Genomic DNA, 27,502 nt, shown 5'->3' on the forward strand with positions numbered 1-27,502 from the left:
AAAAAGCAAAACAGTTTTCCTGCTATATTTCTGTCCTAAGAATCAGAACTTACTGTATGCATATATGTAGCCCCATATATATGTTTATCGAATAGGGTAAGAATCACATTGCCACAGGAAAAAAAAACACAAACAAAAAAAGCACAAACAACAATAAAAAAATCCCAGAGACCTCACTGAGTTTTACCACCCGTGTGTGAATTTTAACAATAAACACATGCATTAGAGATCAGACAAATGTGCCTATGTGTAATGTATCTCAAGCTCTGTGAAATGGTTCCATTGAAGAAAATTTCAGTTGAGTATTGCAACTATAAGCTTCCTGCTTTAAGCGTAAGGTACAGTTAACATTCTTTTATTAATGGATTATTTTTAATTCAAATATGAGCAATATGAAAAGTGACTTCCTGTCTTTCTTTTCATTTTTTTTCCTCCTAAGATGCATGCCAAAATAATATGGCTGACTTACTCAGTTTTTGTTATACAAATACACTGAAGGTAGTTCAGAGAAACAAAATATCCAAACCTCAAATTGGAAGTGAAATACTATCTCATTTTACATTACATTTTTGTTGTGGAAAAAAATCAAAATGGGGCTCAATATGTAGTTTCTTAAATGGATTATAGTATTTATAGCTCTCCAAGTACTTGCAAAAGCCTTTCGTTCAATGTAAACCTCAACTGAATATTTTTTTAATGAAACGTAAGCCATGACAAACACTGTGAGTTTGACTGTGTGAGCTTGCACAAACTTTCCATCCCTGGAAAAGCTTAAAAGCATGCTGGTAGGCTCCTTTTCCTTGCTATTTTCAGCATTGTCCAGGAATATTTAATTGTCAACTTTTGCTGATGAGCTTTCAATGAGTTCACAAGTTCTGTATAAATGCAAATCCAATGACTCAGATGAAATGCCCATTTATTATGGTCAGCTCTACCTGAACGGAGTACCCTTGATGTCTGTATAATAGTAGTCATTTGTCATCACCAATACCCGCTTCTAGATTCAGAACAAGAAAGTCAGAAGGGGAGGGAGGAAGAAGTTAGTTTGCTATCATAAATGTATAAAAGATCAAGTGGTTAGTCACTGATAAAATGACAATGTTTACATTCTGTGAGTGAAAAAAACATACTGCAGTGAATCATATTTATAGGAATCTTTAAAATTGTTTTAAAAAATGAACTGCTTGCTTTATACTTAGTTGGAATAATATCTTATACATTGTACCCCTTTATCCACTGTCTTCTTCACTTCCATTGAGAATTTCCCTGTTTTCCGATTGACCATTGCATTTCGGAGCTGAAATGAAAGGAAATGCACATCAATTCCTTTATTTGCATTTTCTGTAATTCTTTCAACTCTGAGCTCTCTGGTACACTCTTTTAGCCGAAGCAGTACTTAGTTTTCTTCATTTATTCATCCTCACTACACTCTGTACAACCCTCTTACAGATTTTATTATTGACTGCATATGCCAAGACTCCTGCCACACAACTTTAGGTAAGTTTTCAGCATTCTTCATAGTAAAATACCTCTTTGTGTAATAATCTGAATTTGACGAGGGATAAACAGTGTAACTGACTACTATTCTGCAGTTACTGCATAGGAAGATAAGGACTAAGTTCCCAACTGGATTTTGCTGATGTTAGACAAGGGCCCAGTGTTTAAATACATTGACAATTATACATATAATAACAAAGCATAAAAGAGAAACCCCCACTTAACCTACATTATTCATTCTGCTTCTGCTCGATACCCTACATGGGGCTGCATCCTAAATTGCATCCTATCTGCATCAGAAATTAGAACTAGTAAAAGAATGACAGCCCATTTGATCAGTAACCTGTTTCAATAGCAGTACACAGCTTGCGCTCTGTGATTCCCTCGGATTGTCCACTGATGTCCAGGTGCCCTTTCAACATGACAAATATTACCTCTGTAATGGAAGCCCTAGGTCAGTCACAGCTTTAAGAATTGGCCTGGACCACTCCCTCTCAATTCATCCAAAAGACTTTTAAATCCCCTTCAAAACCAGGTTTCATTACCATATAAACCAAAACCTCAAAGCAGCTAGGGAAAAAACATAAAACAAATGAGAAAGGGTTTTTACACAGTGATCTACCTGCTGCTCTGCAAGTTAAGTCTGTTACTTTTTAGATTACCACAAACACCTCTTTTTAGTCATTTTTTTCTAGCCTCTACATGAGCTGCAGTCTCACAGATCTGAGCCGCAAAGTCCCTCACACACAACCTATAAAAAGTCTTCCCTCAGCACACCCATTTGCTCTCTAGGAAAGAAGAGCCTTCCTCCAAGAGGGTACCAGCTGACACAGCCTCTCTCTTAGCTGATCATGCCAGGATGATGAAGAGTAAAAAAATCCCAAATGTTTTGCAGTATCCCACACGACCCAGACACTGCTGGTCTGAGAGCAGGGTCTCTGGGCTTGAAGGGAAGAATGAAAAGACATGGGTTTTGAGAAATCTTCAGCCTTAGTGTTTTGATTTTGTTTTTTTACCAGTTCAGGACTCTAGGGAAGAAATAAGAAAGTTACCATGTAGCAGTCATACCACCCATATATGGAAACATTTTATTTGAATGCTTTTAGATGGAAGAAGTAATTCCTTTGCGTTTTGTGGTAAGAAGCACCTATAAATCTTTCACATGAAAATTCCACTATCACTGATCAATTCACACTCCCTCTTCAGGGATATTCAAAATGCAGAATAATATTGACAAAATTTTTATGTCTCTTCTATTGCTTGTCTAAACATAATTTTGGACATTGTGTTCTTGCTGAATAAACATCTCCTGTTCTCCAGTACTTGCCCGATTGCCAAACTGGGCAATTCAGTCAGATTTTAATGAAAAACTGAAGATAGCTGTATCAGTGCACTCTGCAGGCTTTCCAAGTTAGTATGGAATGAAGAGAACGGCCAAACTTGGCAGTGAAGTATCTGGTTTTATTCTCATGAACAAGTTGAGTGTGGCTGACCTATCAAAAACTGCAAACTTTGCAGCTCTTTAAATTTAATTCTAGGGCATCCAGACTTGAATTAACAGTCCTACTCTTCTGTCAGTGAGTGTAAAAGAAAAATTTTTAGCTGGAGGCCTGTATAAAGTAAAGCATATATTTTACTGCAGATTTTTTTTAACAATACATAATAAGCAATTCTGGAAATAGTTTCCTATTTTAAGTTTTGTGGTTTTGGACTTGGAGAGCTGGTCTTAATTAACCATCTACTTTCTAACATTTACAGAACAGTTCAATTTATCTTTAACATGGTTTTCATTTTTCTCCTATTGGTGCCTGCAGTTGTCTAAGACCCATTCCTCCCACAAGCCTCAGGCAAGTCATAGATTTACAAAAAGGGCCTCTAAACTCTCAGTAGTGTTTAAGATCAAGTCTGCATGTGGGATTTAAAGTCTTACTTTTCTTCTTCTTTTTTTCCTTGCTGTGATTACATTTCTTGGCTTTGTAATCTGGTTTCTCAGCTCTTCTGCAGTTTCATCTCCCTCCTCAAATGCATAAAATAAGTACTGCCTCAGTTGGCTTCAAGCCCCAAAATATTCATTCATGGTCTTTTTTATTTGGAAAAAAATATTGCATTCAGGTAGAAATTATAATAATAAGAATTTTAAGAAGTTAGTTAATGAGAAAAATGGTTTTGTCCAATCTATCTGAATCTCTTTGGTACTGTGCATTCCCAGACTTTGCTGGAAGACACAGTTTAATAAGCTGATGCTAAGATTTCTATTTCTAGTAAAATGCAGTAACAGCAAGATAGCAAGTACTGTTAACCTGGAAAATGATCTGATAAATATATATTTACACTGACTCTATTTCAAAGTGAAAAAAAATCTATCCTTAGGTCTGCCACCGTTTCCTTACTGGATGATTAGAGAAAGCCTATTTCTTTACCTCTTCTGAGCAATATGTATTACTCCTTCAACTAAATATCTTCCAATCAATTTCTAAAAACCCAGTTTCACTGTTATAGTATGACATCACTCTATATTCTTGGAAAACTACGCAGCCATTAAATTTATGTGGTAAAAAGTAAGAAAATACCTTAATCAGCTACCACATAAGTGATCCGTGGGAGGAAAATACACCAGTAGTAGCCTATGTTATTAAAAGCAGCTACGTGAATACATTGATTCTTTTCCTCTACAGTTGAATAAACAATGCTTTACTACCCAAGCTTGGAAAAAATCAAGATCGGCAAATCTAGGGCTTTGGGTGAAGCACAGCCACATGTAGCTCTCAAGTCAATAATTTACTTCACAAAGTTTTAAGTCTCTTACAGAATATTTACCATTTTCACTCAAAAATAACAACATTAAGGAATCACTTATTACAGAAGATTAACAAAAATAACCTACATTTTTGGACACTCATTTGGACGCTCACATCACAAAAGTTTCATAAATAGATGGATTTCATACAGTAATCTACAGAACTTCCCTCAAATTCCATTTTCATTCTAGCTCTAATGCCAACAACTTTGCCTGTAGCTCCAATATTACTTTATTTTGCATCTTCTATTTTACTCTTCTATTAGTGTTTCTGACCATCAGCCCCTCTGCAGGTCTTAGTAACATGATCCAAATGACTTACATATTATTTCACGCGAAAACAAACTTGTAATGACATACCTCACTTTTAAAAATAGTTGTAAAAATATTATTTGTTTGACATTGCATTTTTTCTACTTAGATATGTGCATGAAGGTCTCCACTTCTGTGTCATTGCTGAAGTATTAGGACAACATTTGGAATGTTAACACCTTTTTCTAGAATATTTAACTTGCTGTTTTTTTCAGATAACACTTGGTCACTACTCAACAAACACCAGATGTGTAGGCTGTTTTACAAAACCTACCTATTGGTGGATTATTTATCAAAGAATGCCTGCTTATCCAGGCATGCACTAATGAATTATTAGCATTGATGGGTATTATTCAAGGAATTAACTAAAACTCTGAATTTCTACTAAAATATGATGAAAAATGGGGATTAAAACTTTAAAAATTAAGCAGAAAAGTATTTGGAAGATATAAAAATGGAAAAAGAAAAACAGATAAAAGAGAAATAATAAAAATCATGAAGGTTTGAAAGCTGTACTTAACTACAGTGATAACATTTGAAAGGAGAGAGGAAAATTTTAAAGGTCATTTGCAGAGAACTGGTTGAGTAATACGTGATCAAAGATAAAAGGCAAGGTATAAAATATGAAGTCAATGTGATTGCCAAGATTGCAGAAGGCTGCTACAGTATATGAAAATCTAATGAGGAAGCCTTAAATAGAGTACACATAGAAAACTGCACAAAGCTATAAAGAAACATTTTTAAAAGTTTGACTGTGCACTCCAACACAAAACTTTAAATAAGGAAGTAAGATGGCCTCCTAGGAGAGGATGAGGATAATCTATCACCCGATGAAACAGACATGGGGGGGAGAGAGGGAGGAACGTAAGATATATATTTTGTAAGGGAGAAAGAAAATACAGACTTATGTCAGAACAGGGATCAAGAAATTAGGACATCTGAAGACTGACAAGACTCCAGGGACAGTCGTACGTGATCCATCCCAGATTTCAGAAGGACATGACAAAGTAAACATGGGAACCTTCAGTGGATATATTCAAAACCTCTCTGGAAAAGCAGAAGTACAAGGGACTTGAGAGAAGCTAACAAAGTATTGATATTTGAGAAGGGATTGAGGAGACATCTATGAAAAATACAGACACAAAGTCGTGACTTTAGCAGTAGGGGACCTATGGGAAAAACTAAATTACAGGACAGAAAGGGGGAACACCTGGAAAGTTACAATTTAATTAAGGACAGTCAGCACTGATTCACACAAAACGAATCATGCCTAACAAATCAGATTTATTGAGGAAGTAACAGAAAGACCAGGCAAAGGTTAAGCCATGGACATAAGGAAAGTTTTTGATACAGTACTGCAGAAAAGGCAAAGGCTGAAAGGTAAGAGTGAACTACAGAGTAGATGGAGCATTGAAAAATTAGTTTAACGGAATGGACTGTGTGCATAACAGCTGATAGGTATAGAACACATGCTTCTGCAGCTACCCATATGTCTGAAATTAGGAGTTTGAATCTGTGCTCAGAACAGAGGTCAAAGAATCCAATTTTGCTTATTCGTCTGATGTTTTTTAGATTTTGTACATTAAGGAGAACAGCTCTCATTACTTACATTAAGGAAAGAGGGAACTCATGGAAAGAAGTTAAAAATCATTCCTTCATTTCAGTTTCAGCAGTTGTCTGTGCCAGTCCTAAAGAGATATTCTATTCCTTTCTCTAGCACTATGCAAAAATACACAATGGGATGGATGGAGAATGCAAGGGTACTGAGCTTTATCAAAGATACAGAGTCTCTGTTTGCAGTAAATGCATATGTAAGGAAGAATCAATACAAACCAGTTATAAAATTCTGAATAAAGGGTCTATTGCCTTTTCCTTTCTGAAAGCAGTCCTCTCTAATGACTACTTAAACAGTTTCCAGGTAGTGGGATGCAACAATGTCTTCTGACAGGGTTTTTAAACACATCACTTACCACATCATCTCTGTCTTCCCACTCGACCTCAGACAGATCCACACTACTGTAGTTGGGCTTTCTTCGTTTCTTCCCCTCTTCATACTGGCATAAAAAAGGTGAAATACTTAGCACATCCTGGTTTATATGTATATAGATTTTTCACCAGAACATATTAAAAATTTGATGGATGCATGCTGATTGTACGTAATACACATAACAGTAGGCAGTTTAACTCCTACAAAGTACACCGTATTGCTTCATGAGTGTTATCCATGTACTAAAAACCGACACCACACGATTATTTGTATGATCTCTTGCCGTAATACAAAGCTTTTCTTGATGGACGCACTGGAATTCAAACCTGGCAGTTGTATGTCCTTCTTCCCACATGGAGAACACATGAAACACTGATCTTCTAGTTTATATGTGAAATATCTCAAACTAGCTCTTTCAGCTGTACAGGAAGTGATATTTACTATAATCTTATCAACAAAATGTTTACCCGTTTCTCTTTAAACAAGATAAGATGCAAGTCTTGGGAAGTATGGTGTTAACATTTGCTGATACTACATTTTAACTACAACTTCATGGGAGAAAAAGTAACAGTAATGATAATTTATGTGATTTTATCACTAGACACTGTTACGCTGTAAATCACAAACATTTAAAACATTTTAGTGACAAATTGATTTGACACCAAGGTGTTTATAACATAGGAAATTCTGCCCTCTGCTGCACATTGAAAATCAGAGAGCCAACTAGCGTAAGAACAAAAACCTTGCTTGGTGGAAGAAGAAAAAAAAAGTATTTAAAAAGATCTATGAATAAAGAATCTGAATGGTTAAGAAAAATTATGATAATTTGTTTGAAAAAAATAAAGCTGGGAGAGGATCAACATAATGTGAATGTGGTCTTTTATCTCTTACGATGCGTATAAACAGGAGGGAAAACCACAAGTCTTTCTATGAAGTATGACAGGAGCCATTGGGATACTGTAAGGAATCCCCAAATTGCTCTTGTGAATCCCCAGCAACAGCATCATAGAAGCATAGAAAATGCACCTGTAAGGCAGTATATATAGCCAATTCTCCTCCCTCAGGGCAGGACCAACTATACTATAAACCAAACCTGTCAGTATTTGAAACAGCCAATTTATCACTGGGGCCACTGGTGCAGGAACTTTCAATCACATTCTGCAGATTACAGAGAAACAAGAAAGGCCAAAGAAAAACTTGCTCTCTGAGCATTAAGGTCATTCCCATCCTGACTTTTCTCTTCCGTAAATTAAAAGATTCGGACGTGAATCCACAGTTGATTTTGTAGACCACAGTATTTAAAGCCAGGGATGACAAAATCTTCCTGAAGAACAGCAAACTTTTAAAAATACTGACTATTGGAAAAGAGATTTTGTGATATTGGTAGCATTTTAAAGTTTCTTCCAGCACAGGCTTCACTGAACCTCCTTAATTGTTGCTCATAACAACCTGGATACTTCAATTATTTCTAAGATTATTATTTCGGGAATGTGGAATAAAATCCTGACTCAATTAGCATTCTTCTTTTGAACAACAAAAATGCTAGCAACTTTCTTGGTGTAAATCTTAGACTAAGTTCTGAGAATTCATGCAGATGCAATTGAAAAGTACTTTCAGGTGCTTTTTCTTGCCCCTTCTTCTCCACTAGAAGCCACAATTCTTGTAACAACAAGGTTATTTACTTCTGGGCTAATGGTATTCAACAGATGGGCAGAGAAATGTAAAGAATTTCAGCACATGCTTATACACTAGACTGTGAATTCAAGCAGCTCAGCACAACCATTAATTCTTGCTACATGACAGCTTTGATATTGAAGGAGATAACTATATCCAAATACTAAAGTACAAAATTTGCAGCCAATATAGTTAGCAAGAATAAAATATGAGAGGATAACATCCGGTTCATTAGCAGGGCTTGATTTTTTGTAGCTAATGTTTAGCAAGCCTTTCATTATGGCTGCAGCTATATCAACATTATCTTTTATCTCTACTAGAAGTAACTATGTCTACTCTCTGCAGCTGCACCAATTAACTAAGCAAATCTTTGATCTGTTTTAATCCTTCTAGTATAGAAATGGTTACAGGCAAGCTCTGAAATACTGAGACCTGAAAAATGTTTCATAGAAGTTAGCTGGGATCATTTGAGTAGAGCAAACAACTCCTGTACTGGTTCCAATATTTAATTACATCCTTACACACAGATGTTGAAGAGTTTCTGGGCTATACTGCATTTTCAGACACATGTGCAAATCCTTACTTATGACAATAGGAGTTGATCTTTTGTGTCTGACAGCAGAAGTAGGCTTCAAATAAAAGGCAAACCATTTGCATAATACTGGTTATGGGGTTTGTATCTATTTTAATCATACAGATTCCACACCTTGCACTCTAACAGCAAAAACCAAAACCAAAAGCAATCAAAGGAAGAGCTGGATAAAACATTCAAAGTTCTGCAGCAAAGCCAGAATTGGAAGCATTCATGCCTTAAAATATGCAGAAACAAAGCCAAAATCCCAATACTCAAGCAAAGGTTAGGCTCTATAATCACTGAAAGGAACTGAAAGTGCAGTTCTTTAACACGTTTAGGACAGGAACTAGTAAAGTACTGAGATGCCTAAATCTTCAATTCAGCTATTATGCTTTAGGGGTATCATTCAATTGCCTACACAGGAATTCAGTAAGAGCAGATTTAAGTTATGGTGCAAAAAAAAAGGTGGCAGGGAAAACAAAAAAAAACTTCCAGCAAGGACAGAATACAAAAAAAAAAAAAAAAAAAGCAATTATTTGTACATCTGGGTAACTTTGCTCACAAATCTTATCTTCATGAAGATACTACCTTATTCCCAGCAGTAAATTTACATATCTTTATGCTTATGTAAGTAGGGCCTAAAACTTAAATGCTAGTGGATCAAATACAAAATACTTCATAACACTACTGTTCAACTGGCCATGCTTCTCTAGCTTCTTTCTAGTTTTATTGATTCATTAATTCCTTAGTAAAAGTTACACATGGACATAGAAGCAACTCATCAGCTTTTAAAACTGGCATTTGTCTGTATCTTTTTCTCCGGTAGCAAACCTAATCTTTTTATCTCTGAGACTACTGGGTTAAGTATAACATACTGATTGGAGGCTGAAGCCAAACCCATCTGCAAGATTACTACAAAGCACTGAAACAAGTTATTAAGAGACCCACTGGGAAAGATAGAAACTAGGATCTCTACCAAGTTACTCTGATTTAAGTGTATGAGGAAAAGAGTTAGATTTAAATTGTGTGCTGTTAATCTGCTTTGGCCAGTATAAAAAGTACAGTGATAATATGCAGCAGTTAACCTCCGAGAGAACAGGGAGTGTAGGAGGAAAATTTTTAGCTATCATGACTGCAAAAAAGAATCTTTTTGTCTGCTCAAAACTACATGATAGGTCCAGTGTATTTTTGTTTGTGGAAAAAAACACTGGAAACTATTTTGTTTGGTCATTAGAATGAGCTTTATCTTACTCAGTATCTTTTATTTGAGGCTTGGCCAAACTCTTATACCACTGGTTGATTCAAGCAACATGTGACAGGTACTGTTTAAAGACTGAGTCACATTTTTTCACCACCCCATATACAAGCATTTACATGTGCCATTATTAAACTCTCTGCTTTGATATTTTATTTCTTTATTTTTTTTTTTAACATGAGCAGTCCCAAACCATCTGCATTGAATGTGACCTGCCACGTGTTTAGAAAGTCAGAGTGTAGCAATCTGATCACAGAGGGAGCAAGCTACATCTTAACAGCTGCAAGCCTTGGGTCTAAGGTGATTGGAGTTTCTCAGACATGCTCCATCTGGATAATGGGGAGGCAGGAGAGAGGAAGTTGCTGTGATAGCAGTCTTGGAAGTGCCAATAGATTTTAGCAAGCTTGCTTAGCCACACTTGTAGAATCATCTGTGAGAAAATATTATAGTGATAAAGTATGTACTAAATAACAACCAAAAGCTAAAGAGTTAAAATAATTCTAAAGGAAACCTCTTCATGGTCAAACTTCTATCCTATATACAAAAGAAAGGAATCAGGAACTAAAAAAAATGCCTCCAATTTTAAAACATAGCATCAATTGATTAAGTTTCATCTTTTTGGATTAGTACTACAAAATTAGGATAATGCATTAATCTAAAAAGGATTTGGGAATTATCCCAATTCTTTTGTTTAGAAGAGATGAACTTGCACATATGCGAACATGTTTTGTTGAACTTGAATTCTACAAAATTAAATACAAAATACAATTGCATGTAACTGACATCAAGCCGTCCTGTAAAGGTATTCTTATCTCCAGTCTGATAGGAAACGCTGAATGAACAAATATATGAGGAAAAGCATCATTATCTAAAATGACACATTTTTGCATATGGTTTTAAATAAACAGATGCAGACTGAATACACAGTCATTACTGCAGTTCCCTGGTCCAGCTAGTTATTCAGGTACTTCCCTTCTCTAAGATTCTGGACACTAACATCACTAGTTTGTTCTCTGGTGTAGCTCCAATTGATGTAATGCAAAGACTGCAGCTGTTTGAAATGGAAACTGCATTGCAGCTGACTTTACATGGTCAATGCAATAGTAAATACTGAGAACTTTATCAGCTATCCATCCCAGCATAAATCGGTACTGGGTCACACTTAAACCACGACACTTTGCAAGGGGAAAGTTCTCTTTACACCAACTTTCAGAGCAGAATCATCTGTTTCTGTAATGTGCACAGAAAGGAAGGGGACAGGGGCGCTTCCTTCCTAATTTCCAGCAATGATTGTAATAATTCAAAACTGAAAATTTCTTTAAATGTGGATTAAGTCCTTCAACATTAGTCCATTAATAAAATAATATTTCTATCATAAAATGCTAAGAGTTTACATAGTATGGGACAAAGATAAGGTAATAGAAAAGGTCATGAGAATACAGGGGAAGAGATCACTTCAATAGATTGATTCATACTTTGACATTACAAAACAAAACAAAGAAACAATAATAATAAAAATAATAATAATAATACCCAAACGAGAAAACGACAGCAAATTTCCCTTTCCTGATTCAACTGTTTATATAACATCTCCAAGTGACTGAGCTTTCATTCATCATGAACTACATAGATCCAAAACATTCTGCCTGGGGATACATGTGAAGCAGCATCCTATCGCAATGTAAATCACTACTGCTTGGCTTTTAAGCTCTTTATTTAATTTGGATTTTTTTTCCTGCTCACATGATCCTGATTTGTCTTCTGTGATACTTTTATTTCACAATTTCCATTCATTTTGCAGCCTCAGATGACCTTTTACTGATGTGCACTTAACCTTGAACATGTAGAACACTGACAGGTGTCCAGTCAAAACTAAGTTGCTTCCTACACAAAGCTCCTGATTTTAATATTAGAAACATAATATCTTGATTTTCTTAGGAAGAACAACTTCCCTTTCCAAAGACAGACTTTCATGACAAGCCTATTAAGTTGTTAATCAAGAAATTCCTAGGTTATGGTTGGCAGTAGAAAACAGTTATCTTGAACTGATTTTTCAGGCCAGATGGCAGGGAAAACTGCCACAACATAAAATTTGCAAAAATACTGCAGAGAAAAGCTGACAACAGAAGCCATTTCATTTGCTAGAGAAAAGAGAATAATGCAATTCTAAGTTTCCAGGCACTGAAAAAGTAGGATCAATTTGATGTACTGTGTACAAAGAACTATCTTGCAAAGTAATAGGAAAAAAATGATTCTCATGTCAGATGTATCTAAATTACCGTGCCTACTCATAACCCATGTTCGCATTACAAATGGTGCAGTAATGTTTAAACTGATATAACAAAATATGGAAATATATGGAGGTAAAAGTAAATACAAAAATACACCTACAAACTGGACAGAGTACATGGGCTGAGCTCATATTTTCAGGTGGATTGCAGTTGCTTAGCAATGCAACATGTATGCGATTTCCTCCACTGAAAAAAACAATCCCTCCATTTAAGATTTTATTTGCATTTTCAGGACCTTATCATTTGGGATTATGCAAAACTGGCAGCTGCTTATAATTATTTGGGGGTTGAGTAGAAATAATTAAAAACATCTGCCTTTATCTTAATACTACCAGACTTAAACCCATGAGCTCAGTTATACCTAACTTCAAAGCTGAAAGCAAAGAATAAAAGAAAGCTTCACATATTGCTAATAAATTTTCAGTGATTCATTTATATGTACAACCAGTTATTCAACAGCCTTCAAACCTTTAATTATCTTTTAAATATATGTAATTTTGCGCTTCTAATTAGATAGCAATTTAATGCTCTCACAGGGATTCAGATGGGCTGTCTTTTTTGAAATGTAAACTCCAATAGGAATAATCATTGGCATTCAAGTGATTGCATTCTTCAGTTATTTAAATGAATGTTAGGCATTTACACTGTTCAAATCATTTAAATATTCTCCTGTCAGCTACAGCTGTAGAGTTTTATGGAGTCGCTGAATAAAGCAAGGGTAAGTGTAGGTTATCTTACGTTCCAGGCGGGACTCCCCAGAGAGAAATGAGATTTGCTGCTTATGAAAGGCTAACACTGCTTAAGTGGGGCATTAATGTATCCCCTGAGACTTGGATTTCTCTGTTTTTCTATGTTAGGAGAAATAGGTTTGTTTTGGTTTTTTTTCCCCCAGAATTTACAGCTACAAAGAACTGAATATTGATCTGACAATCTTTAAATACTCCAGGTCCTTTAGCCTAATACAATATATTGTGACAGTCAACATTATGAGATTAAAATGGTTACTTTGGCAGCTAAACCACCAATATGTTTTGGTGAGGGTATTGTGATGCATGCATTGGCTTTGATTTCTGTGTGTAACTTTCCCTATTAAAACTAGTCAAATTAAATGAAGATGTGCATCATTTTAAAGAAAGCAATGAATCGGTTTAGAGTGATAAAAAGAGCATTCATGTACAGCCATTTGAAAAATCACTACTACTAGCCTTACAGAGCTTATACTGAGAGTATGAATACATTCCTCAATTTTCTCAGAGAGACAGAGAATTTTGGTTTAAACTCAGAAATATTAGAAAATCCTTAGTCATCATGGATGTTATTAGATTAATTCGTAAGTCATACCACATTCTTTAGTTTACATTTATTAAAAAAAAAGGTAGAATCTGAATAAAAGATGCAATTTTATTCTGTAACAGGTATTTACCTTTAAATGCATGTTTAATTTAGGAATTTGAGCTCCTTGTTCAGGAAGTTCAAGTATTCTATCCTAAATGAACCTAATAATTACTGAAAACGAAATCCCTCTTTACTCCCTGAATAAAACTATAAATTCCATTGCTGACTATGAATCAAAAAGCCACAGTCTTCACAAAATCTACTTGCAACCTTGCTATTATTCATTTCAAACCACACAAATATTAGGACTGAGAGGCAAGGGTACAAACCCCTAACACCAGATAAGATTCAGGAAGGTGTCATTCTTTGACTGTGGCAGACACTCATCTTTCAGTATCATTCCTTAATTTCTCTGTAATCCCATTACACTTTCCAAAGAAAAGAGTTTTCCTCTGGCACCAACACATAACAGACAACACAATGACAGTTACAGTAATGAGCCATCAGCCACAATTAATACAATAATAATACTGTACTTCAGTGTACTTTAGAAGTATATTATCGCTTGTTTGTTACTTTTTCTTTACATACAGTAAGCTCATTTCTTTGGCTAAATGTAACATCATCATGACACATTATGCATTTTAAAATTTAATGGAGTAGTACCTAGCACACTGCAAGTGCTAACAGGATCCTGAAAGGCAAGCAATTCAATCACACATAACCACTGCTGGGAAAGACTTTGTCGTCATGTACATGTTTCAAGCAGCCCCAGAAACCAAGTTACTGCCTTGAAAATCTCAAAATTCACTTCTGAACGCCCAAACAATTCTGTTTGTTTTTTTTTTTCCTAAAGAGTAAGGTGTGGTTTTACACTAAATATAAAATTCCAAATTACATCATACTGTTTAAAACAATCTCTCATGGAAAAATAAAACACTACTCGGTAAAAATCCAGAATTTAGTCAAATTGCAGCATTCAGGAGCATCCTGATATAGCAATATTAAAAACCCAAATAAACCGAAATGTCATTACCACCAGCCATAGTGTCTTGCGTACCATGGGCGTAGTTTTGGTAGGAAATGCACCCTAAGAACGGTGTGAATGTGAAACCGTTTAAAACGCACACATTCACCGTCCAACAAAAAAAACAACACCACAACCCAAAAACCAAACCCAAAACCCCCAACCCCCCAAAAAGGCTTTGAAACACAGCAGAATTGTGACAAAGGCTTTTTTTTACTTAAATCTCAATAGACTTTCTGCATTCTAACCGCAGCAGTAACTGCAACACACACACACACACCGGCTCCGCCGGGGGGGCGGCGCGGGGCCGCGGGAGGGCGCGCCCTCGGCGGTGTTGTGGCGCCACCCCATGGCGGCCGCCCCGCAGCGCAGCCCCGGCAGCACCGCCCACCCTGTGGGAGCCGGCGGAGGCCGGGGCCGGGAGCCAGCGCCGAGAGCACGGCTCATGGCTTCGGGAGCGCTCCGGAGCGGTGTCGGCGGCCCCCGGGGTAGGTCACTGACAGGGCAGCCGGTCATCGCTGGGGGAACAAGATGGAGCAGCCTAAGGCGGCCTGGGAAGGAGATGGGCAACAAAAGGAAGGGAGATAATATCAAGAGTTTCAGTGTATATGAAATAGGCGTCATTTACAGTCGATCGTTTAATTGGCAAGGCCTTGAAAGCTATCTCTTTTCACTCTCCAAAGCAAATTTCCATGGGATTCCTTATTCCGTGATTATCATGATTTATTAAGTTATTTGTCAAGACTCATCGATCCAGTAACAGAAGAATGTAATCAAAGGTTCTTTCTGCTCCCTCCATGGCAAGAGTCACCCCTGAAAACCCACAGCCAGCACGGAGTTAGAAGTCTGGGGGCTACTTCAACAACTGTCTTAAACGTGTGAAAGTACCTCTGAATGTATCTAGAAAGGACTTTTCTTCCTCTTCCTCCAGTTACTCCATGTGCACACAACCAGTCATCCTAACTGAAAGCCAAGTTTATTCAACAACGAAAAAAAAAGGCAGGAGAAACAGAGGAAATCTCCAAGAAAAACATTTTTAAACATAAACCCAATAGGGTAATCAGCACAAATGATTAAATATACTGGTCAGGGTAAGATAAAAATCTGGTGCAACAGGAAACACTCTTCTTCAGCGGCTGTTTACTATCCTGCCTGTCTGCTCAGTGTCCCATAAGACAGTTCCTTAAAAAGCAGTGTGTCAGCTTCAGAACTAACATATATGGCCGCTGCCGTTAGTAACTCTGGAGTCTACGAGTATTCTAGCTTTATGTCACCACGGGAAAATACAATCGCAATATAAACCAGCATGGATCAGGTCAGTAATTAAAGTAATTTGAATGTAAACTCTAACCCGCCCAAATAATTTTAGATATTATCCCTGGTGAACGATCCAGTTCCAGTCCTACATGCGTATCTTCACATACTTACTGTCACAGATTTCATGGAATGTTTTGCCACTAGTTACAACAGTAGCAGGATTCGGCCTGCAACATTAGTCTAAGGGCCAAAGACAGCAATCACTTCGCTCTCAAAAACTCCACTGAAGTCAACAGAAGATTCCAGTTACACACTACTGACAGAACCCAGACTTAAAAAATTACTCTTCCAGAAAAAAAGGAATGAACAGATCGTGAATATATCACAAGTTCCCCGCAGCTGACAGCTTACAGGCTGCTGTCCAGCATTTGTATTTTTAAAATGCGTCTGTTGTATAAGGTAATGAAATAAGTGCCCACAAGGTGCACCCTACGTGAGGGGTAGTAAGAGAAAACCACCCTTTCCCTCATTAAAACACATCACCACAACAGAAATAAGGAAAGAGGGTAACACCCTTTGTCAGTCTAACTTAAAGCTGCCCTCTGTTGCTGGATTTCATTACCTTCTGTTTATTAAAATAGCTATTCTGTAATGAATACATACTAATATTTTTGAAGGAAGTAATCTGCCAGAAGAAACAGAGACAGTACATCAAATGCATGTATTGTCAAACTCTTGTGAGGTACATAGGGAATTTTCAACGATATATTACTACGGCTTGCAAATATAGGCTGCCAGATGTACTTGTGATACCTGAAGATTTCAAAAGCATTTTAGGAATCAAGACCAAGTCATGACCTTAGTATTACGAAAACTGGAGAATGCTATAAAAAAACAATGCATTTATATGCAACTTAGAAAAATATTGAAAAATACATGGATTTTAATACATACAGAGCTAAGAAAAAAATATTCTGAAGGTAGTTGCTAATTTTGAAGACTGCTCCCCACACATTTCCCACAACCAAAAAAGAAAAGTTTAATATTAAAAGTTTACATTAAAGCACAACAACATTTATTGCAGCGTTTTAACCACTAAGGTAGATTAACATAACTGGTCTAATATAAATTTTGAAATAGCAAATTTTTGGGAAAGATACAGAATGCTATGACAGTCAAACTTTAGATCTGGTCAGTGCACTTGTAACTTCAGCTGTTTAAGCAATTTTTAGATCCTTTCTATGGTCCAGCTTGATAACAGCAAAATTACAAAAAATAGTCACTTGGTATGGACAAGCAGGCTGAGGTAAAGCAGCGAAGATGCTGCAGTAAAGATCTGAAGGTGCATTAAGAATCTTTGTATACAATTCAGGTGCTCTAAGGAGGTCTTACACAGCCCCTATTCCTGCCTCTTCTCTCGTGGTTACCAGACAAACCTCAGCAAGTCATCTCAGTCAGAAAAGGAAAGAACATGGAAGAATGGATAAATGGACAAATCATTTATTTTAAAGTTCCTTCCAAGGTACTGTGCTTGCTCTGTTCATTTTAGAGTGATGTTACTGAGAAAATGTTCTTCCATTCACGGAAGTCCCCCTGTTGAACTATTCATAAGCTCTACTCCAGTTAAAAAATAAATGGGAAACAGTAAGTGTAAACACAGATGTTAATGAAGTGTGTAATTCCTAGCCCAAGTCTTAGAAAGACATCCTTTTGCTGAATGAAAACATCAGATATGCTAATGACTTAATAAATCATGCTTTTCTATAATGTAATTTTTATATGAAATTATCAATCCAATTAATAGTACTGTTTTCTACTAAAATGTTGTTGAAATCAGACACTGCTTGAAGTGAAAAATACATATGGCCTCCATGTGTACACAGCAGTGGAAGTACTAATACCGATGCTTTGCTAAGATTTGATAGTGATGGAACACTTGCAAATGCTGTTCCTAAACAATGATGCGATCAAGAATGTACCAATTCTCTGGGGTGTTAAGCTGATAAACATTTGCGTAACAGGCAAATCTATTCTTCTTGCTGTGATTAATGCAAACAAGATGATAAGGGAAACTAAAGGTAAAATTTGCTCCTATCTCTCTTTTAGTACAAAAATCCCTTGTGCAGCTATTCTGCTTAAGAATATGTTTTATTGAAGTTTCTGCACATATATTAAATTAGCTTTAACACTTTAACATGACAAATAGGGGTTATTACATAGCAATAGAACATTCTGCTTCAATGTAAAGTGAACATAATTATAGCAATTTCTGGCTTTGCTATTTTGCTGTAATGGAGGCCTGCATCTTTTGCAGAAACAATTTGTTTATTTATCTACCTTGACTTTTTTCATGGTAACTTTTGTTTCAAGACATAAATTTACCAGGAATAACAAAGCACCATGAACTGGTCTGTTGTATTTAATTTTTTAATTGATGTTAATCTATTCACATTAAAAGAAAAACAAATGCAGCATATATAGCTAAATAAAATACATCAGTAAATAGCTTTCTTACCAAAGGCCTAAGTTCTGGATGAGTCAAAATGTAGCCATTGTTTGTAATTGCAAAAGCATATCCATGAATACCTAACTGTAAGAATAAATGAGAAACACTAATTAGCACAGTCTCCAGTAAATTCCAAAATAAATGAATAGATACATACATACATACATAAATAAACTCAGGCAAGAATTTAGTTATCCAGAGCTTAAAGCTGGCATTCATAACCCTTACCCACATAGTATTTCATTCTAACATATGCAAAGCTCTGATCCCTGACATTTGGTGAAAATAAGAACCTGTCATTGTGATGAATTCAGCATATAGCACAATTTCAAAGTGTCACACATGCTTTGCTATTTAGGGCACTTATTTCTACAGGCTTTAGATTGAATTAGATGTGCACATGTATATTAGACATCACAGCATGTGACATGCACCACAGCATGCGCCAAAGCAGGAGGGGTACTGGAATTTAGTAAATCTACATACAGCCAGGAGTGGCTAAGTTCAACTTAATTCACTTGTTCAAGACATACCGTAAAAGAATTGTTTACATCAGTGGTACTGAATGTACAGTTACAGAAGTAAGCAGTGGCCTATCATATCTTGTATTTACACCTTCTAGTCTTAAAGGCATTTACCTCACTGTTAATTCAAGGTCATCTGGAGCCACAGAAAAGGCTTATTTCTACTAAAGAAACTCTTGTAAGTTTACGGATTTGTAGCGAGTGGAACTGTGGGAGATCATTTGAGAGCAATGAAATGCTTTATGAGGCCTAACAGTATATATAATTAAATTTAGCACTGTACTTATTTAAATAACAATACTACTCGTTTAAGAATATGCCTATTGCACAATTGATTGTACCCACTGAATGCAGTAAATGTACCTTCAAACCATTCATGTGATCATTCAAACATGCCTTCTTAGCATAAAAGTTTGCTGCTAATGTAGAATCTTTAGGCAGCTTTAGTATGTAACTTTTACCATGCAAAGAGTACATCTCATTATGCTTTCTCACCCATTTTCTTCAATTCTGAAGTAACTTAATAACCCATATATCTTTAAGCATCTCATTCCATTGAGGTATTAAAAACAAATACTTCCAGAACTATCTTACTTTGATATTTTCTTTACATTCCTCACTACCAAAATGCTTTTTATTTTGCTTCAGTACATCCTTAAATTGTTTGCTGAAGTGGGACCTTAGGAGGTTGTCTGGTGTAAAGCAATGTGAGCAAAGTTGACAAGTGAGAATAATTTCTAAGGGACAAGCAGGACAGCAAGGCTTCTGTAATTTTCTGGAAATATAAACCAGAGTATGATATTATGGCAAGGTCATGGAGGAAAACATACCAGGTAGATTTATACTGTCTTTCTGTGAATGATTCTATATGGTCAACTATAACTGCCATATAGAAATTTTTTTATAAATTAGAGGTTTTCCTGAAGCAGTAAACTTCAGTGAAAGTAATAGAAGGTGATATGTTCTTGGCACCTCTTCATAAAGGAGGGATAACCAAAATAATAGCAGTGGAAATATTTTACCTATTATAGTATCACAAGTGAACTAGCTGTTGGCTAAATATCAGATCTCAAGTATAATTGTCTGTGTTGGTAACTGCGGAATGATATCCAAGCAATGCAAGTTAGGTAAGGAAACCAATGTGGGTGGTATATTTTAGAGGAAAAAAAATATTTGCCTATTCGAAGCATATCCAGACTCCACAGGTAGTATTTTATTGTGTGTTGTGCAATATGTGAAACCGCACACTCTCTACACTTAAAATGCTTCAGTTTGAGAGATACTACCTCTTACAGCAGTATTGCCAATTTGAACCTTGAGCTCTTGCCTCTAAATGACAGATTCAAAAACAAAAAATTTTTCTAACTGCTGTAAAATGCCACATGAACACTAAGTATTACTATATCCAACCCTACCTTAATTCAGAGAAACTGCCATTGGCATCTGGGGAAGTTTAGTCTAGGTAATGACTGCTGAAAATACTTATTGTTATTTTTCATCTTCCTCGGCATAAAATCCATCTCATGGAAGCTGAGAGAATTCCAGGTCAGCAGAATTCCATTTCCAACCAATCATTTTATATCCCTGTGTGAATTTTATTTCGCATGCTGCCTCTACAGGAATGGGTCCCAGGGGTGATTATGCTCTTGCAATTGCATGGTCTTTTTACTGCTCAGAAATGTTTATGGTATGTGAGACTGGAAGTTATAACTCAAGTGATTTCACTAACCTAAGTGTACTGCATGATATTGGTGCCTCCTGTAATAATCCTCTCTTGTATTACACCCAGCAATATAAAAAGTGCCTTCAAATAAAATGTCTAATATTCAGAAAGAGGATCATATATTACTTCCACAGAAAACTAAGTCTTAAAAAATATATCGCCATATGACAAAACCAGAAATTTTTATTTTCCTACCCATCTTCTCCTTTTCTGAATCACTGTAACGCTGCTGCAATTCAGGCCCCACACTCTGTAGGTTCTTGTATTCATACTATGTCCAAACCATAAAGATGACTTCTGAATAATATCACTGTGATATTATCTTTTCTATCCAGCCATGCACCACCAAAATTTTATTTCTGCTGTTACTACAATATTGTTGTTCCTTCTTATTACAAGTAAAACTTGTTCTACCCATGACGCCTTAGAAGACTGTCCCAAAGATTACTTCCTTTGCTCCAGATTTTGCTCCTTTCTCTTCTACCTTCTACTGATTCTGTATTTCTGCATACCCGAAAGTGTAATATGAGCTGCATTTCACAGTGGTAGTGCACTGAGACAGTTCTCCATTATTTATCTTGACCAGAAGTGTCTCTGTGTTCTTATACCAGTGTGTAGATATCTGTTGCCTTTTCCCACAGTCTACAAACTTTTTTCCAACTGGGGCAGCCTTTCTGTTCTGTGTTGGCAAAGCACCAAACCTAGTAAGGTCCAGATCCCAGGAAGTTACTCCACTACATCTTGAAATTACTCCATTACACCTTATCAATGTGATTGCCAGCATTTTATGCATTATTTTTATCAAATTCTTGTTTAACTTAAATTTTCCAGTTACTGCTAATTGATCTACAAAATAATTTGGTAATTGCTAATGTATTCAAATTAGAATTATAATTGATAGGAGAAGGCCTAAAAAAAAAACAAACCAAAACAAAACATTTACGAATATTCAAAGGCACTCACAAATCAGCTTATTATTCCACCCTCTTAGAAATCAGTATATGAGAGCATGGCAGCAAATTAAAGGGAAAGAATGACATAACAAATTTATGCTCAGTATGGGTACATGTCAAAATGTAGCTGTTCCAATAGCTGGCCTCTTTACTAAAGGCTGTCTATGATACTGTGTTATGTGCTTATTTGTCTGGCAAAAAGCAAAAAAAAATCCACTAAGAATTAACTGGAAAACATTTGTTTAATTTTCATTTGTGAATAAACCAGCACTAATGGTAAAGCCTTTCAGACACAGAGAAGTAGTGAAATACTAATATATTGCATCAAATTTAAATGAAAAGTAATTATATTTTTGCATTTGCCTGAAGCTTACTTTGACAGAGTTGTAAGCATTTCACAGTAGATGAAGTACATCAAATTTTGAAAATCTTTATGATAATTATTTTGCAAGAATTTTATGGTAGAATTGTCTCTGACTTTGGAAGACTAAGTAGAGGAAAATACTTAGCAAGTACTTGATAGGAGAGGAGGAACCACTAAACTGGTTAGCTGGGAAATTCAACAAGTTCCTGAAATGTGACACTTCCTTTAATTCAATGAGACAACTAAGCTGGGACATGTTATGGAGACAAGAATCATAGAATGGTTTGGGTTGGAAGGGACCTTACGGAGCACCTAGTTCCACTCCCCCCTGCCACAGGCAGGGACACCCTTCACTAGACCAGGTCGCTCCAAACCCTTTCCAACCTGGCCTTGAACACTGCCAGGGATGGGGCAGCCACAGCTTCACTGGGCACCCTGTGCCAGCGCCTCAGCACCCTCACAGGGAAGACTTTCTTCCTAAAGTCGAATCTGAAACCTAAAGACATGTTAAGGATAGATTTTTGTACCCTTTTCATATGAAGTTATGCAAATTTTCAGTGTGATTTTCTGGTTATTTAGTATGGTATTCTGCTTATACTGCACGGTTAAATCATTTCATTGATTTTACTATGGAAAATATTTAGTATTACCTTCTAGAGCAAAAATGTGAAGATCAAGCCATATATTGATTTGCACTTGATCTCAGACATTACTGAGCTAGAATTCTTGAGGAAAATGAGTGAAATTTTGGAACTACATCAGTATAAACAATATAAGCATGCTAAATATATAAATAAAGCTATATCATAGCTATTATAATTTAGCTAAGTATAAAGGACATTATCATTTGTGTATTACCTTGTATTTTGGAATAGTTTTTAAAAGCTCTTTAACTGGAACATCTGTGCCAACTACTCCCAGAAGAATCCCTTTAGATCTCTGAAAAGAACAATAAAAGATGCACTCAGAATCACAATATTAATGAATTTTCACTGCTCATTTCACTTTGCATCTACTCTGCAGAAGTGAACAGACATTAGATAAATCCTTTAAAAACTGGGAAAAGCAGATGCTGGCACAACTCATCTGATCAAATAGTAATTTAATCAATAATATTGCTTCTTTCTACATTAGCTGCAATTCACATAGAAAAGGCATGTAAACTTTTGATAGCTGTTGAGTCCCTCAACAGAAAACCTCCTCACACAAATTAAATTAAAAACACTGTTACTCCTTTCTTTCCCAATTTCTCCCGCCATTTGAGAAATAAAAGAGAAAAAATAAGCATTAAGGGAAAGTCCATGTAATTTTCTTACTAACCTATTAAATTAGTAAACATATATATATAATATAGAAATTAAATTCTCAGCCTATGAAATAGGAGCATATCAGTGCAAAGAAGAAAAGGATATAGAATATTTACTACAAAATGGTAATATAGAAGTAAAAAAACTGCTCAAGCCTAGCATCATCTGAGATTCTCTCTTAGGCATAGGTTTTCATTATTTAATATGGTTTCTAGAGTGTATTTGGGATTATTTGTCCACATCTTCATGCTAACAAAGGGTTACTAACTGTAGACAAAATAAGATGACTAGAAAAATTTTTAGAGTTGGCTAAAATCTCATTAGGTCCCTGAAAGCAACTTCACTTAAGTCACACCATTATCACATGACAGAAATAGTCTTGAGTACTTACAGTCTCATTTTGCTTACTAAATACTGGCATGGCAACAGTTGTCATCAACACCAATCCCTGATCATCAGCAAGCTATATTTGAAAAAGAAATATTATATCTAAGAACTAAGGAACAATTACAGACATGTGATTGCATTTTTCAATTACATTCTCTTCATTTTAAATGAGATTTATCTAAAAGGCAATTTATCTAAATGATGCTTATGTAGTTAGACTTGCCGTCAGTGCAGCCCAGCCCAGCCCAAGCCCCATCTCAGCTATACCAGCTCTGCCCACCCCACCATCTGCATTGGCAGGAAAGATGCCTCATCTTCATTTCTATTGCAGTCTCCCATGAGAGTTACGAAGGAGCTGAAATGTGGATTGTGGAAGCAGCATGTGCAGTAGCAAAGCAGCTAGAGCTCTGTTCTACATCTTTCCCAATGTCATCTCTGCCAAAATTGCCTTAGGCTATTTTGTCCCAGCAAGGAACAAGAGGTCATGCGTTGCATGCACTTTGTTCTGGTCCAGACTGAGATCTCGTCAGTTAACACAGTGGCAGAAAGGATGACAGCCAGTTAGGATCTCAGGATCATCTTTGATCCATCCAGTTTCAGTTTGCTGTGCAAAGAGGTGGCATGAAGCATTAGCTGATTCTGCACATCAGGTTTCAATATACTTCTTCAATTTCAGGAGAAAAGAGATCTCCTGACCTTCGTTCCATTCAAGAGAAACATGTAGAATGCTTATCATTGGCCACAGGAGAGTGACACTGCTCAGACTATTGTCTCTTCACTCCCTCTGGCCAGACTACATCTTTTCCATAAGGCAAAGGCTAACTATGATGCTCAAGACCAGCACAGCTCTGAGTGCCTAAAGATCTTCACCATCTGCACATGGAAGATAACTTAAGAAGGAAATTGAGAGATACTGTTAAAACTCTTTTCTGCCCCACTAATTTGGGAAGAAGTTTAAAGTTCAAGCGGCTTATCCAACATTTAAAAGCATGACATATCCAATTATAATCACAACTGGAGATGTCATAGAACACAACTAAAGTCTGCTTTGTTGCATCTGTGTTTAGCCAAGGCAATAGAGACAATCTTCCTAAGAAATACTGTAGGTGACAGTCATGCCCAATTGTAACTGATGTTCTCCTACTACTCCTACATCAGCATCACATTTTCTTTACTCAGGCAGAATTGTTTTGTTGTGCTGTTTTCTTTTTTTTTTGAGAATCGCTGTGATTTTTATTTTTTGTTAACAAAACTTTTGTTACGGATGAAGCAACAGCTATCAGCTCCCCAGACTTTCAGAACACAAGTCATATTATGACCAAGATATTTTATGAAGCATGTTTCACATTAACAAATCAGACAAATAAAATCTAGAACATTAAATGTCTTGCAGCTACCAGTCTGCTTCAGGAGGGTTTCAGATTGCCAAACAAATATATTTCCTGAAGCATGGCACTATCTCATGGTGGGGAGGAATGTTTGCAGACATCAGACAGGAACACAGATAAGGTTTAGAATCAAGAAGGTTTATGCCTGATAAAGAATCAATAGGGACATGAGGTGGAACCAATTTATGATAATGTTTCCTTTTTTTGGTTTGTTTTCTTTTTAATAAGAAGAGATATTTCCATCCCTGATAGAATCCTTGATCAATTAAGCAACAGTAAAAAAACCAAAACAACCAACAAGAACAGAAAGAAAACAAAGAAAGGCAAAACCAGCAACTTTGTGAAACACTGGGAGTTCAGGAGGTGCACTTGAAAGTCAAATGCGACTGGAACTAGTGAAAAATTTGCTCTCCTTGGCCAGAGTAGTACAGTCAAGCACACTGACATGATTTTTATGGAGAAGAGCCTTCTGTGGTATGACAGTCCCAAACACATGTGCGCCAGGAAGTGAGAAAGCATTCTGCTGATTATGGGGTGACATCTTGGAGTGTTTAGAGATTTTATATGATTGCCCAGGGTTGTTGTTATCTGACATTATGTATTTGTCAAGTATCACTATTATCTTACGACTCCACTCACTCTCAAGAGATTACCAGAAACAATTTACTGGATAGAATGCCAGCCAAGGGACTGTCAGTAAAGTTTTAGGGTGTTTGAAATTCTTTAAATAGAGAAAAAAAACCAACAGCCTGGAGTTCCTGGGAAATTCTGAGAGAACAGGTCATTAACTCTCAAAACTAACTACGGAAGCATGAAGAGAATGATTGCCCTGTAATTATGATATCTACAAGTACCACCAAGGGTTGGCTGCTGCAATCATTTCTATAGAATTGCAATGTTACTGTCCAGCCTCTTTGTTTTTTTCATTTGTTTGGCAGATGAAGACGTTGTTGGCTACTTCCCTAAGTGGCCAGCAAAGAACTGGATGATAGATGACTCGTATTTGCAATGTTTCACTGAGCCACCATTTCAAGCTGCAGTATTTGCTTCACAAGAATTCTTAGATGGTGAGAAATTACCTGCTGCGGAGGAGCACACCTTTATTCCCTGGGCAATGACATTTTGGCAGAAATAACTTTGAAATGGTAGAATGCCAGCCACTGGGTATTTCTGCTAAGACAATTAATGCTAGAATCCATTAACAAATTGCAGAGGAAGCCATGATCTAGGTATTTTGCATTGTTGCTTTGCTAGTCTGACAATTTCTTACATGTACAAGAACTCTGTAACAGCTCATGCAACTGTCTGAAAAATTTAGTGATCCTCAGGGAAAAAAGCCAGTAATATGCTCTGTAATCACTGATAAAACTTCAGCTTATATTAGTTACATTCAGAACAAACATGTATCACTGATATCCCCAGGTCTGGCTAGGATTTTTTTTTAACTTCTAATTAGTATTTGCTGATGATTAATGCTTAAAGAAAAATGTTAGATATCACAAACTCAGAATAGCAAAATCAATATAAATGATATATACTCTGGTATATACTCTGAATATACTAAACTTAGCAGTTGATATTATTGTGTAATTAATAACAAACTCTTTGGGCACTCAATTATTATTTGTTTTTCCCCAAAAGAAAAAGCAGACAATGATTCCAAAACTCATGAACTGGACATCACAAAGTCAAAGGCTCACAGAAGAATTATGAAGGCATGTGAAAAAAGAAAATACCGTAGTCAATCATTCCTTATAGGAAACATCTTAAAGAATGATTATTATTTTCAATAAGCACAAAATACATCTTTCTAAGCAGGCAACAAATAACTTGGTTACACATAGAATCAGGAGGCTTTTTAGTGTTATTGGCAAATAAAAAGGATTATACTTAACATAATGCAACAACATTGCTAGATGCGTGGTTACTAGTTACATTCAGGGAAGAGTCCTTGGGAATGACTGAAAAAAGAAGCACCATGAATTTTATCTCTATCTTTAAATAGGCCGTACCTTATCCATCTTTGACCTTCCATTCTCTTAGAAGTAACTAACACTAATAGTAACTGCCATTTTTACAGAGGTATGCTTTCTGCATAATAATTCCCCAGAGTCTGATGATTCAAAATTGTTTAAAGCTACATGCTAAGGTTACTTGATTGTTTGTTATGTGTATAGTTTCTGCTGAAACAAAATGTCGCTGGCAGACGAACTGTGTTCACAAATAAGGATTAATTTGGACCAAAGTTCACCCAATGTTGGAACTTTATCTAGGTATATATGCAGAGCCACTAATAATTTTCAATTCCTGCAACAGTGTTTTGAATTCTTGTTTCATTCTCAAA

At 36.2% G+C, this 27,502-nt stretch overlaps 1 protein-coding gene across 2 annotated transcripts in view; it reads right to left on the bottom strand.

The window, feature by feature from the left end:
• The window catches only part of CACNA2D3 (calcium voltage-gated channel auxiliary subunit alpha2delta 3), a 449,302-nt gene that overhangs the window by 92,720 nt on the left and 329,080 nt on the right, over window positions 1-27,502 (bottom strand). For both annotated transcript variants that reach the window (XR_008973242.1, XM_057417633.1), the window contains exons 15-20: window positions 23,775-23,846; window positions 22,935-23,015; window positions 18,522-18,596; window positions 6,577-6,660; window positions 1,226-1,297; window positions 936-997 (exon numbers count right to left, since the gene is read on the bottom strand). Coding sequence is in view for 1 of the 2 variants with exons in the window: in XM_057417633.1 (XP_057273616.1) it covers window positions 936-997; window positions 1,226-1,297; window positions 6,577-6,660; window positions 18,522-18,596; window positions 22,935-23,015; window positions 23,775-23,846 (446 nt within the window). In the remaining variant the exon portion in view is untranslated. The remainder of the gene's footprint in view (window positions 1-935; window positions 998-1,225; window positions 1,298-6,576; window positions 6,661-18,521; window positions 18,597-22,934; window positions 23,016-23,774; window positions 23,847-27,502) is intronic.

Source organism: Pezoporus wallicus, unplaced genomic scaffold (assembly GCF_028554395.1).
Source record: "Pezoporus wallicus isolate ANWC-B61680 ecotype Strahan unplaced genomic scaffold, APGP_CSIRO_Pwel_v1 contig_8542, whole genome shotgun sequence".
Lineage (NCBI taxonomy): Eukaryota > Metazoa > Chordata > Aves > Psittaciformes > Psittacidae > Pezoporus > Pezoporus wallicus.